At 38.9% G+C, this 14,212-nt stretch overlaps 1 protein-coding gene across 1 annotated transcript in view; it reads left to right on the plus strand.

Annotated features, from left to right (window-relative positions):
* Window positions 1–14,212, plus strand: part of DDX10 (DEAD-box helicase 10) — a 353,565-nt gene that overhangs the window by 60,309 nt on the left and 279,044 nt on the right. The window contains exons 10-12 of the mRNA XM_036258174.1: window positions 407–508; window positions 1,670–1,757; window positions 12,047–12,135. Of these exons, the coding sequence (XP_036114067.1) occupies window positions 407–508; window positions 1,670–1,757; window positions 12,047–12,135 (279 nt within the window). The remainder of the gene's footprint in view (window positions 1–406; window positions 509–1,669; window positions 1,758–12,046; window positions 12,136–14,212) is intronic.

Below are 14,212 nucleotides of genomic sequence, written 5' to 3' on the forward strand. Positions count from 1 at the left end.
GTTCCCGGTCAGGGCACATACCTAGATTTTTGGGTTCAATCCCCTGTTGGGGCAGGTACAGGAGGCAACCGATTGATATTTCTCTCTTACTTTCACCCCCCATTTCTTTCTTTAAATATATCCTCTAGTGAGGATTAAAAAATGTTTTTCTTCTTAGTTGATTGTTTCTTAGGATCTAGATCTTCTATTGTAGTATAGCCAGAGTCAGTAGGAATTATAGCTAGTGATGAAAATTTGAAAAAGGTACTCAGAGCCTCAATTTTTTGTTGTCACAGAAGTTAAAAAAATGGTATTCCTAATATTTACTAATTAGGTGAACTTGCTTACATGTTACCTATTCATGAGACTGTTAAAATATAAAATTGCATTGATGTGGAAGAGATTTTGTTTTTGTTTTTTTGTTTAGGTATAAAGAGGATGGTGAAGCTCTATTAATTTTGCTTCCCTCAGAAGAAAAAGGTATGATGCAGCAGCTTCTCCAGAAGAAAGTGCCTGTGAAGGAAATCAAGTAAGACAACTTGGTGTGACGATGTTATTGTTAGGGTAAGGAAGGCATGACGAGATTATGCTTAATTATGCATGCCTGATTCCCTCCTCTGATCTGCTCTGCTGTCTGGTTTGTGACTTTTTTGTTTGTTTTTAACTTTTACAGAAAACTGTTAGTAGAAAAAAATAAGATGAAAAATAGAACTTGTTAGCTTCAGGAGACATTGATGGTGGAAAGGATTATATCTCCGATGACATTTTTTAGGGTTCCCTATCCATTTCAGAGGTGTGTTCCTGTCATTGAAGATATATACACTGAGTGTTAGCAGAACTGAACAGAGGCTCACTTGTATTGGGGTCCTTGAAACACCCTGGTGTTTGTGTGGAGGAAAATAATTGGGAAGGTTGTTTAACTGTGGGCAGAAGTGGGAAAGAGCTTAGATGAATGAAACAAGACTGGCTGTGAGTTGGTGATTGTTGAGTCTGAGTGAAAGTTGTCTATCTTGTATATTTTGAAATTTTCTATAATTACAAAACAAAGTAAAACCACCTCATCTACTACCACCTGTCATCCCCCCAGCCTTGCAGGAACAAAGTGGTTCAGTCTAAAATCAGGAAAACAAGTGGGATTTCTTTTGCAAAACCCATACCCTTGTAAGAATTATTTTTATTACTGTAGTCTACCTGTGCAGAGTTAAGGAACCATTCTTTTATATTGTGCCTAACATTCAGATAAGGAAAATGATATTAATATCCCTTGACAACTTGTTTATTTGAAGTTGGTTTTATGGTATTTGACTGAAAATGGAAATACATAAATGAAATTAGGTTTTATTTATTCCATTTCAGTGGTGATTCATCATCTTCTATAAAATTCTACTTTCTAACTTTATAGACTTAAGAAGTTACCAATGCTAATTGTGTTATTAACCTTACTATAGTTCACTCAGACAGCATGGGATGTTTAGAGATCTGTGATCTTTCATTTTTCCCCCAGCATTATTAATACCTTGAAGAGTCAAATTTCTGTCTAGTGTAATTTCAGTTTAATCTGGCTCATAGATGAGAAATAAATAATGTTATAGATTTAAAAATGCCGAGGAAAACAGGAAAGTGCTATGTACTATTTTCATTTCTCCAAATTGAGATGTCTTAGTTTAACCTTTATGTTTTTGTTACAAAGAATCAACCCAGAAAAACTTATTGATGTCCAGAAAAAACTAGAATCATTTTTAGCTCAAGATCAAGATTTAAAAGAAAGAGCTCAAAGGGTAAGTCATTTTTGAATTAGGTATCTTCATTGAAATGGAGCATATGTATAATAAAGTTAAATTTCATCATTTTCTGATACTTCTGTTTGCATGGTTATGGTTCAGCTATTCAAATAGTGTAATTTTCAGATAAGATTAGCTTATTCTTTAACTTCTAAAAAGTTCTATATTTCTTGTAGTAACCTGGGAAAATGACTATTACTTATCCATAGAAAAATCCTCTTAAAGATGATTTTTAAGTGCATAGTAACCTGATTTCTAGTATAGTTAAAAAGTTAATCAACTTTTTATTTCTTCAACAAAGTTACTATAACTCCTTACTGCACTTTCTTGACTATAAGACTAACATCCCTTCTTATATTAGGTTAAATTTTTAGAAACTGTAACACTTTTCTCAAGTGTCTTTAGGAATGAGATTTTAATCTCTAAATATGACTTAATGTTCCTAAATTACTTTTCTGGACTTAAAAATTCTCTTGAATAGCAAATATAAAAAGAAGTATCACTTTTAGTTAAACTTGTTTTTTTGTTCTTAGAGTCCCAGCAATAGATTATTTTAAAAGGAAGATGTGGAATTGATTTGCATTGTGAATACTGCTATTCCGTCTTTGAACTGACAAATATTTGAGTATCTGTTAAAAAGCTCTTCATTTTCGCCCTGGCCGGTTTGGCTCAACGGTTAGAGCGTCGGCCTGCGGTCCAGAGAGACCCGGGTTCGGTTCCCGCTAAGGGCATATACCTCAGTTGCAGTTTGTCCCCGGCCCTGGTTGGTCGAGCAGGTGGCAGCCACTCGATGTGTCCCTTTCACGTCGATGTTTCTCTCTCTCTCTCTTCCTCCCACTCTATCTGAACAAAAAAATGGAAAAATGTCCTCGGGTGAGGATAAAAAACAAAACAAAACAAAAAAAACTCTTCATTTTCACCACACTCTTACTTAGATCATAGGTACGAGATCCACATACGACATCTAACACATGACAGTGAGTTAGAGAGTAGAGATTCAGGGGTTAGATTCTATTTCAGCAGATAGATGAAGTAGGTGGAAGAGAATAGAGGAAATATAGAAAGGATATCCTAACAGAGAAAAGAACCTAAGCAGAAATACAGTCAGTAGTTAGGCTTTTATGACATGGTTTTGAAACTGGGTAAGTTTTGTGTAAAGATCAGATCTTACATTAAAAAATTGACTTATGTTATATTTTATCAAATTATTTTTGCTGTGCTTCGGATAATGTGATGGAAGTTAAAAGTTGAATGTTTACTGTGTGCTAAGCACTGAGCCATGACATGACTTTTATGTGGCAGTTTGTGTATTGTTTTACTCTTCCCAACAACCAATGAGGTAGGTGGTACTGATTCGATTTTATAGATGAATGTGAAGTACCTTGAGAAAATTTAAAAATAGTCTAGGGTCACATGCCTATTAAGTGGTGGACCTGAGATTCTGATTTAGGTCTGCCATTCTTTCTTTTATTTTTTATTAATTTTTGTTACAGATGTTTCTCCTTTTTCTCCCACTGATTCCCCCCTCCCCCTCCCTCGCTGCCGTTTCCCCAGTTTGTTGTCCATGTCCACTGTTCATACATACATGCATATAAGTTCTGTGGTTTATTACTCCCCCACCACCCCCCTCTTTAGGGGATTGTCAGTCTGTACCCCACTTCCGCATATCTGGGACTACCCCCTTCCTCAGACTGTTATGTTCATTATATTCCACAAAAAAGTGAGATCATATGAAACTTGTCTTTCTCTGGCTTGTTTCACTTAGAATGACCTTTCAAGGTCCCTCCATGTAGTCTCAAAGGATAAGAGACCTTCCTTCCTTCCTTCCTTCCTTCCTTCCTTCCTTCCTTCCTTCCTTCCTCCCTCCCTCCCTCCCTCCCTCCCTCCCTCCCTCCCTCCCTTCCTTCCTTCCTTCCTCACCTGAGGACATTTTTCCATTTTTTGTTCAGGTAGAGTGGGAGGGAGAGAGAGGAACAGAGAGAGAGAGAGAGACATCGATGTGAAAGGAACACATCGAGTGGCTGCCACCTGCACAACCGACCAGGGCCGGGGACAAACTGCAACCGAGGTACGCGCCCTTAGCGGGAACGGAACCCGGGTCTCTCAGGACCGCAGGCCGACGCTCTAACCACTGAACCAAACCGGCCAGGGCAAGAGATCTTTCTTACAGCTGCATAGTACTCCATTGTGTATATGTACAACAGCTTTTTTATCCATTCGTCTACTGATGGACACTTGGGCTGTTTCCAGATCTTAGCGATTGTAAATAGTGCTGCTACAAACATGGGGGTACATATATTCTTTCTGATTGGTGCTTTAGGCTTCTTAGGGTATATTCCTAGAAGTGGGATCACTGGGTCAAATGGAAGTGCAATTTTTAATTTTTTGAGGTAACACCATAATGTTTTCCATAGTGGCTGCACCAGTCTGCATTCCCACCAGCAGTGCACTAGAGTCCCCTTTTCTCCACACCCTCGCCAACACTTGTTGTTTGATGATTTGTTGATGGCGGCCATTCTGACAGGTGTGAGGTGATACCTCATTGTTGTTTTAATTTGCATGTCTCTGATGATTAGTGATGATGAGCATTTCTTCATGTGATTCTTAGTCATTTGTATGACCTGTTTGGAGAGGTGTCTATTTAGTTCCTATGCCCATTTTTTAATTGGATTCTTTGTCTTCCTTTTGTGGAGTTGTATGAGCACTCTATATGTATTGGAAATTAACCCCTTATCTGATATATCATTGGCAATTATGCTCTCCCATACAGTGGGTAGCCTTTCCGTTTTGATGATTGTATCTTTCGCTGTGCAAAAGCTTTTGAGTTTGATGTAGTCCCATATGTTCATTTTCTCCTTTGTTTCTATTGCCTTAGGTGATGTGTCAGTAAAAATTCTGCTGCGTATGATGTCTGAAATTTTGTTGCCTACAGTCTCTTCTAGGATTTTTATGGATTCATGAGTTACATTTAAGTCTTTTATCCATTTTGAGTTTATTCTCATGTAGGGTGTAAGTTGATGGTCTAGTTTCATTTTTCTGCAAGAAGCTGTCCAATTTTCCCAACACCGTTTATTAAAGAGGCTGTCTTTACTCCACTGTATGCTCTTGCCACCTTTGTCAAATATTAATTGAGCGTATTGCCTTGGGTCCATTTCTGGGTTTTCAGTTCTGTTCCACTGGTCTATATGCCTGCTCTTGTGCCAGTACCAGGCTGTTTTGGTTACAGTCGCTTTGTAGTATAACCTGATATCTGGTATTGTGATCCCACCTACTTTGTTCTTCTTTTTCAAGATTGCTGTGGCTATTCGGGGTCTTTTTTGGTTCCATATGAACTTTTGAAGAATTTGTTCTGGTTCTATGAGATATGTCGTTGGTATTTTGATGGGGATTGCATTGAATCTATAGATTGCTTTGGGTAGTATGGACATTTTAATGATGTTAATTCTTCCAATCCATTAACAGGGTATGTGCTTCCACTTTTTTATATCTTCCTCTATTTCTTTTTTCAATGACCTATAGTTTTCTGCAAATAGGTCCTTTACTTCTTTGGTTAAGTTTATTCCTAGGTATCGTAATTTTTTTGGCGCGATGGTAAATGGGATTGTTTTTTCAGTTTCTCTTTCTGTGAGTTCATCATTGGTGTACAAGAATGCCGTTGATTTCTTTACGTTAATTTTGTATCCTGCTAGTTTGCCAAATTCATTTATTAAGTCTAATAGATTTTTGATGGAGTATTTAGGGTTTTCTATGTTCAATATTATGTCATCTGCAAATAATGACAGTTTCACTTACTCCTTTCCAATTTGGATCCTTTTTATTTTTTCTTCATGTCTGATTGCTGTGGCTAAGACTTCCAGTACAATGTTAAATAAGAGTGGCGAAAGTGGACATCCCTGTCTTGTTCCTGTTCTTAATGGAAATGTTTTTAGTTTTTGCCCATTGAGTATGATGTTGGCTGTAGGTCTTTCATATATGGCCTTTATTATGTCGAGATATGATCCCTCTATTCCTACATTGCTGAGCGTTTTTATCAGAAATGGATGCTGGATTTTGTCGAATGCCTTTTCAGCATCTATTGATATGATCATGTGGTTTTTATTCTTCATTTTGTTTATGTGGTGTATCACGTTTATTGATTTGCGAATATTGTACCAGCCTTGCATCCCTGGAATGAATCCCACATGGTCATGGTGAATAATTTTTTTGATGTATTTCTGGATCCGATTTGCTAATATTTTGTTCAGGATTTTGGCGTCTATGTTCATCAGGGATATTGGCCTGTAGTTTTCTTTCTTTGTAGTGTCTTTTTCTGGTTTTGGAATTAGAATTATGCTGGCTTCATAGAACGTGTTTGGAAGTCTTCCTTCTTCTTGAATTTTTTCAAAGAGTTTGTGGAGAATGGGTGCTAGTTCTTTTTGGAATGTTCGGTAAAACTCCCCCGTGAAGCCATCTGGGCCTGGGCTTTTGTTTGCTGGGAGAGTCTTGATTACCTCTTCAATTTCCTTAGTTGTTACTGGTCTGTTCAAGTTTTCTATCTCTTCCGGGAATAGATTTGGGAGACTGTGTGTTTCTAGAAATTTGTCCATTTCTCTTAGATTGTCGAATTTGTTGCCATATAGTTGTTCGTAGTAGTTGTTAATGATCTTTTGTATTTCCGTGGTGTTGGTTGTTACTTCTCCTCTTTCATTTCTGATTTTGTGTACAGTATTTGGGTTCTCTCTCTTTGTTTCTTGGTGAGTCTAGCTAAGGGTCCATCAATCTTGTTTATGTTTTCGAAAAACCAGCTCTTTGTTTCATTGATCCTTTGAATTGTTTTTTTGGTCTCTATGTCATTTATTTCTGCTCTGATCTTTACTATTTCCTTCCTTCTACTTCCTCTGGGGTTTTCTTTTTGTTTGCTTCCTAATTCTTTAAGTTGTGAGGTTAGACAGTCAATTAGAAATGTTTCTTGTTTCCTGAGGTAGGCCTGTAGTGCTATGAACTTCCCTCTCAGAACTGCTTTCGCTGCATCCCATAGATTTTGTGTTGTTGTGTGTTCATTTTCATTGGTTTCCAGGAAGTTTTTAATTTCTTCCTTGATCTCCTCGGTGACCCATTCATTGTTTAATAACATGCTATTTAGCCTCCATGCGTTGAAATGTCTTTGCATATTCTTGTTGCAATTGATTTCTAGTTTCATGCCATTGTTATCTGAGAAGATGCATGATATGATTTCAGTCTTCTTGAACTTGTAGAGATTTAGTTTGTGTCCTATCATGTGGTCTATCTTTGAGAATGTCCCATGTGCACTTGAGAAGAATGTGAATTCTGTAGTTTTGGGGTGTAGTTCTCTGTAGATATCTATTAAATCCATTTGGTCTGGTGCTTCATTTAGGGTCTCTGTTTCTTTGCTAATTTTTTTGTCTAGAGGATCTATCCAGTGATGTCAGCGTGGTGTTGAAGTCCCCTGCTACGATTATATTGCTATCGATTTCTCCTTTGAAGTCCTCCAGAAGTTTTTAAATATATTTTGGTGCTTCTATATTGGGTGCATATATGTTTATCAAGGTTATATCTTCCTGTTGGATAGATCCTTTCAATATTACGTAGTGGCCTTCTTTGTCTCTAATTATGGCCTTCATTCTGAAATCTATTTTATCAGATATAAGTATTGCTACACCAGCTTTATTTTCTTTTCCATTTGCTTGGACGATTTTTTCCATCACTTCACTTTCAATCTATGTGAGTCTTTTGTTGTGAGGTACGTCTCTTGTAAAGAGCATATAGATGAGTCATGGAGTCATGCTTTCTTATCCAATCAGCTATTCTGTGTCTTTTTATGGGAACATTCAGTCCATTTACATTTAAGGAGATTATTGATATGTACTTATTTATTGCTATTTTTGTTTAGTGTGGTTATATTTTTCTTCCCATTTCTACTGCTAATTACAGCAGTCCTTTTAACATTTCTTGCAGTGCTGGTTTGGTGCTGATGTATTCCCTTAGCCTTTTTTTGTCTGTGAAGCTCTTTTTTTGACCTTCTATTTTAAATGATAGCCTTGCTGGGTAGAGTAGTCTTGGATTAACATCCTTGTTTTTCATGACCCTGATTACTTTATGCCATTCCCTTCTGGCCTGTAGTGTTTCTGTTGAGAAGTCAGCTGAGAGCCTTATGGGGTTTCCTTTGTGGGTAACCTGTTGCTTATCTCTTGCTGCTTTTAGGATTCTCTCTTTGTCTTTAATTTTTGGCAGTTTGATTACTATGTGTCTTGGTGTGGGCCTGTTTGGGTTCTTACTTGGTGCTCTCTGTGCTTCTTGAACTAAATGCCTCCTTCCTTCACCAAATTAGGGAAGTTTTCTGTCACTATTTCTTCGAATATATTCTGTAACCCTTGCTTATTTTCTTCTTCTTCAGGGACTCCTATGATGCGAATATTTTTCCGTTTCCAGTTGTCCCACAGTTCTCTTAAGCTGTCTTCCTGTTTTTTCATCGTTTTTTCCTTTCGGTATTCTGATTGGTTGATTTTTTTCTAGCCTGTCGTCTAATTCCCTGATCCGGTCCTCAGCTTCCCCTACTCTGCTTTTTAGACCTTCCAATGTGTTTTTCATTTCTGATATGTCATTCTTCATTTCTTTCTGTTGGTTTTTAATTTGTAGCTGGTTGATTTTCAGCATTTTTATGTCTTTTCTCATGGTGTTCATATCCTCACACATGCTGTTGAGCTTCCTCAACATCATGGCTCTAAATTCTAGTTCTGTGAACTTGCTTAACTGCACCTCATTTATCTCATCTTCCGTAGAGGTGTCTTGTTTTTTCATTTGGCTTTTGTTTCTGTTTTTCACCATTTTGGCTATCACAGTCGGCTTTGGAGTCTACCAAATTTTCCCTGTGTGTGTTGGTGTTCTGCTCTTTGTGGCTCCCTCTCCTGGGTGTGGATGAGCCAGGGAGGACCCACTTTAAACACCACTATCAAGTCTTAGCTTTTCTGGTTAGTGTTGCTAGCCCAGGGAATGGTAGTTTTCCTCTAGCTTTGTTTGCCTGGAGGCTATTAGTAGAGGTCACCTGAAGACCCTTGGTTTCTGAGTTGACTGAAAAACTCCCTCATGTGCTCAGTGTAAGAGGATTTCCTGAGGGTGGTGCAGCTGCCGGTTGTTAATGGGTCTCAGTTAGCATTTCAATGGCCACCAGGTGGGGTTGAATCTCTGAGGGAGGGGCTGCCGCCTCTCGCCAGGGCCCTGGGAAGGAGTTAAGTGACCACAGTCCTGTGTGGCTGCACTCAGCGAAAGCTCTTAGCACCCTCCAAAACCCAAGTGTCCCCACACAGTTCCAGTCCAGTCTGCCTTCCCTCTGCTGGAGCCCAAGGTGAGTGGCTATTGCCAATTTAGCCTCTGTCCGGACTCTGTGTAGTAGAGACGCCTTGGACTTTTAACCCGAGGGCGCTGCTTCCAGCCATGGGTGGCCACGGCTGTGGCACCAGCCGAGGCCGTTGCACTCAGCAGAAACCCCAGGATTGAGCCGCTGTAGCGGGACACTGCCGAGGTGGTAGCAGCTTTCAGCAGAGTCCCCTGGTCCCCGCGAGTCCTTGCGGCACCAGCCGAGGGCTTAGCACGCAGCGTTCGCGGGACTCAGCCTTGGTAGCAGCGTCCCGCTGAGTCCCGTGGTCCCAGCCAGTCCGTGTGGCACCAGTGGAGGGTTTAACAGGCAACAGAGTTCCCAGGACTCATGCAGGGTCGCAAGGGAAGTGGTAGCAGCAACTTCCCGCCGAGCCCCCTGGTCCCTCCGAGTCCCCTGGTCCCAGCGAGTCCATGCGGCATCAGCCGAAGGCTTAGCAGGCAACAGAGTTCGCAGGACTCATGCAGGGTCGCAAGGGAAGTGGTAGCAGCAACTTCCTGCCGAGTCCCCTGGTCCCGCCGAGTCCCCTGGTCCCAGCCAGTCCGTGCGGCACCAGCCAATGGCTTAGCAGGCAATAGAGTTCGCAGGACTCAGGTGGGGTCGCAGCCGAGGCGGCAGCAGCAACTTCCCGCCGAGTCCCTTGGTCCCTGCCCAGGGCTCTGCGGACCGTGGGCTCCCGGCCTCCTCTCGCGTCCTCACAAACCTACCAGGATTGAGTCCGTGTACCTGGTTATGTGGTCCCCCAGGGTGTCTTTCGGTTGCCCCTTCCTGACGATTTGCCTTTATTTTCGTTGTAAATCCAGTTTGGCCCTGGGAGATGGTCTGTGTAGCTCCATTAACTTCGCCGCCATTTCTGCACTCCTAGGTCTGCCTTTCTTCAGAACTTCCATGATAGCCTCAGGAGAGATTAATTCCACAATATAAGAAAACCAAATAATGAGCTATGCAAAAGTTAGACTTCTATAAGCTCATTTCATCTGAAGTCTAATGAAAAGGTTTATAGACCCTTTTTTTTTCATAGACTTTTTGGGCATGTATTTGGGAATGTACATGTTTTGTCTGGTAGACATAATTTTTAAGCCAGGAGTACAATCTTTCTTTTAAAAGCACTGGGAATAGTATGTACACTTAAAAATAATATACATAAATTCTGATATGTTGTGACTTATCACATACCTAGGAGGTCATTCAATTATGAATCAGGAAATAAGAAACACTGGAAGGGTTTTTCACTGGTTTATGCCTTCCAGAACAAAGATTATAGAGAAGCACATTGAAATAAATGATGTGATTTACAGTCATCCCTTGCCATTTGGCACTTTGTCTTCCGCGGCAGCCGCAAAAGTCGAAGCGCCAAGTGGTGAGGGAGGACTGTATATAAATAAAGATCCTACTTCGTGGAAATTCACTTATCGTTGTACAGCCTGGAACTGATTACCCACGAAAAACGAGGGTGGACTGTGATAGGTTTCACCGTGGCTTAGCAGAATGGCTCACCATATTGCCAGCAGCAGCAAGCTGTCTAACGTCATAGAAGTGATCATCTAGCTTTTGGTTTAATCAGGATGGAACAAAAACTGTAAGCAACTGGGATGATTTCTGTGGACCATTACATGGGAAAAAATTATCCTTGAACTGGAGCCATTCATTGTTCCTGCCTATGTAGACAGGGAAAATGGTTTGAAGATTTGTGTAAATGGTTTTAAGAAAGGATTAGTGTAAAGTTAGAGAAATTGTGAGGTTTGGAAATAAATGGGAATTAAATGTACTGTACAAAAATCAATTTTAAACTCTAAAAATAAAAAGGCCTGCTTAGATAATCTTTGTCGCCTGTTAATTTTGCAAACTAGCAAAGGATCGGGACCATGTTGAACTTTTGGTTTGTATAGCTCTTGGCATAAAGGTAGTTTTTTCTTTTTTAAAACAAATAATACAGAAGAAAATATTGTATAATGATAAAATTACTGGAAATTATAATGATGGTGAATTACTTGAAATTATAACAGAACAGGAATAAACTTTATGAATAAACTTGTTCCTGTCAGGATTTTAGTAAGCTTAATTTAACTAGAAACAATAAATCATGCTTTGCTGGAAAATGACCTTTGGCTACTACAATAATAATTATTACTAATAATGAACATTTATTGATGCATTCTGCGTTCCAGAAGATAAGCCTAGGTATTCTACATGTATTTTCTCATTTAATTATAGTAAAACATTCTATTATCTTTGCTAGATAGGTGAGGGAACTGACAGAGAAATAAAAAACTTGAACTGTGAATTTTATTTGGAGCTTGGATTATCACCCATTTTTCTAAATGCTGCGTTTTCCCCCATTACACTATATTGCAACTGAGTGACAATAACTTCTAGAATAGCTTCTTGAGATGGTGACATTCTATGTTGAGTTGGTTTGATGAGACCAAATCTAAAGTCTTTTTTAAAAAACTTTTTGAATTTTATTTTTTATTAATCATTACCTGAGGATATTTTTCCATTGTTTTTAGATAGAGTGGAAAGGAGGGAGGGGGAGAGAGAGAAACAGCAATGTGAGGGAGAGACATCGATTGCCTCCTATGTGACCCTGACCAGGGCCCGGGATCAAACCTGCAACCCAGATATGTGCCCTTGACTGAGAAATCAAACCTGAGACCCTTTGGTCTGAGGGCTGATGCTCTAACAGCTGAGCCAAACTGGCCAGGGCTATAGCCTTTTTAAATATTACAGTTCTAAAAAGATAGTTTTTCTTTTTTTTTTTTTTTTTTGTGGAATGGGGATATACCCCGCTATTTTGGAGAGTTTTCACTACTGTTGAATTTATCCCTTTGGTTAATTTTCTTTTATCTTGCTTTAAATTCATTTTCCATTTCTGACTATTATATATCATATATTTAATCTCTTTCTTTTACAGTGTTTTGTCTCCTATATCCGTTCAATATATCTGATGAAGGACAAAGCAGTATTTGATGTGAGCAAATTACCTATACCTGAATATGCTATGTAAGTATTCATATTATAGTTTTTTTAAAAATGATTATTTTTATTAATTTGTTTTTGTTACAGATGTTTCTTCTTTTCCCCCCATTGACACCCTCCTCCTCATACCCCCTGCCCCTGGCCCCATCCCCAGCTTTGTTGTCTATGTTCATTGGTTATGCACATATGCGCATAAGTTCTGTGGTTTATCTCTTCCCCCCCAACACCCCTCTTCTGAGGTTTGACAGTCTGTACCCTACCTCTATGTATCTGGGTCAATTTTGTTCATCAGTTTGTTTAGTTCGTTATATTCCACAAATAAGTGATTTCATGTGATATTTGTCTTTCTCTGCTTGGCTTATTTCACTTAGCATAATACTCTCCTGGTCCCTCCATTGTATCTCAAAGGATAAGAGATCTTTCTTTCTTATAGCTGCATAGTATTCCATTGTGTATATGTACCATAGCTTTTTTATCCATTCGTCTAATGATGGACACTTGGGCTGTTTCCATATCTTAGCTATTGTTAATAGTGCTGCTGTGAACATAGGGGAACATATATTCTTTCTGATTGGCGTTTCAGGCTTCTTAGGGTATATTTCTAGAAGTGGGAACACTGGGTTAAATGGCAGTTCAATTTTTAACTTTTTGAGGAAATGCCATACTGTTTCTATAGTGGCTGCACCAGTCTGCATTCCCACCAGCAGTGTACTAGAGTCCCATTTTCTCCACACCCTCGCCAACACTTGTTGTTTGATGATTTGTTGATGGCGGCCATTCTGACAGGTGTGAGGTGATAGCTCATTGTTGTTTTATTTTGCATCTCTCTGATGATTAGTGATGTTGAACATTTTTTCATATGTCTCTTGGCCATTTGTATGTCCTGTTTGGAGAGGTGTCAATTTAGGTCCTCTGTCCATTTTGTAATTGGGTTCTTTGTCTTCCTATTGTTGAATTGTATGAGCATTCTATATATTTTGGAAATTAATCCCTTATCTGATGTATCATGGCAATTATGGTCTCCCATATAGTGGGTTCCCTTTCCATTTTGATGATTGTTTCTTTTGCTGTGCAGAAGCTTTGGAGTTTGATGTAGTCCCATTTTCATTGTTTCCTTTGTTTCTGTTGCCTTAGGTGTTGTATCAGTGAAAATTCTGCTGTGAATGATGTCTGAAATTTTGTTGCCTACATTTGCTTCTAGAATTTTTTTGGATTCATCAATTACATTTAAGTCTTTTATCCATTTCGAGTTTATTTTTGTTTATGGTGTAAGTTGGTGGTCTAGCTTCATTTTTTTTTTTTTTACAATTAGCTGTCCAAAATTTCCAGCACCATTTATTGAAGAGACTGTCTTGACTCCACTGTTTGCTCTTGCCACCTTTGTTAAATATTAGTTGAACATATTGTCTTGGGTCAATTTCTGGGTTCTCTGTTCTGTTCCATTGATCTATCTGCCTGTTCTTGTGCCAGTACCAGGCTGTTTTGATTACAGTGGCTTTGAAGTATAACCTGAAATCTGGTAATGTGATCCCTCCTACTTTGTTTCAAGATTGCTGTGGCTATTCGGGGTCTTTTTTGGTTCCATATAAACTTTTTGAGTGTTTGTTCTAGATCTGTGAAATATATCATTGGTATTTTGATGGGGATTGCATTGAAGGTATAGATTGCTTTGGGTAGTATGGACATTTTAATGATGTCAGTTATTCCAAGCCATGAACAAGGTATGTACTTCCACTTTTTTATATCTTCCTCTATTTCTTTTCTCAATGTCCTGTATTTTTTTGTGAAGAGGTCCTTTACTTCTTTGGTTGAGTTTATTTCTACGTATCTTAATTTTTTTTCCTGCGATGGTAAATTGGATTGTTTTTTTAGTTTCTTTTATTGTGACTTCATCGGTATATATGAACGCCGTTGATTTCTTGACGTTAATTTTGTATCCTGCTACTTTGCCACATTCATTTAACATTAGTAGATTTTTGATGGAGTCTTTAGGGTTTTCTATGTACCATATCATGTTATCTGCAAATAATGACAGTTTCACTTCCTCCTTTCTAAGTTGGATCCCTTTTATTTTTTCTTTCTGTTTGATTGCTGTGGCTAA

The sequence above is a fragment of the Molossus molossus genome, unplaced genomic scaffold (genome assembly GCF_014108415.1).
Source record: "Molossus molossus isolate mMolMol1 unplaced genomic scaffold, mMolMol1.p scaffold_m16_p_13, whole genome shotgun sequence".
NCBI lineage: Eukaryota > Metazoa > Chordata > Mammalia > Chiroptera > Molossidae > Molossus > Molossus molossus.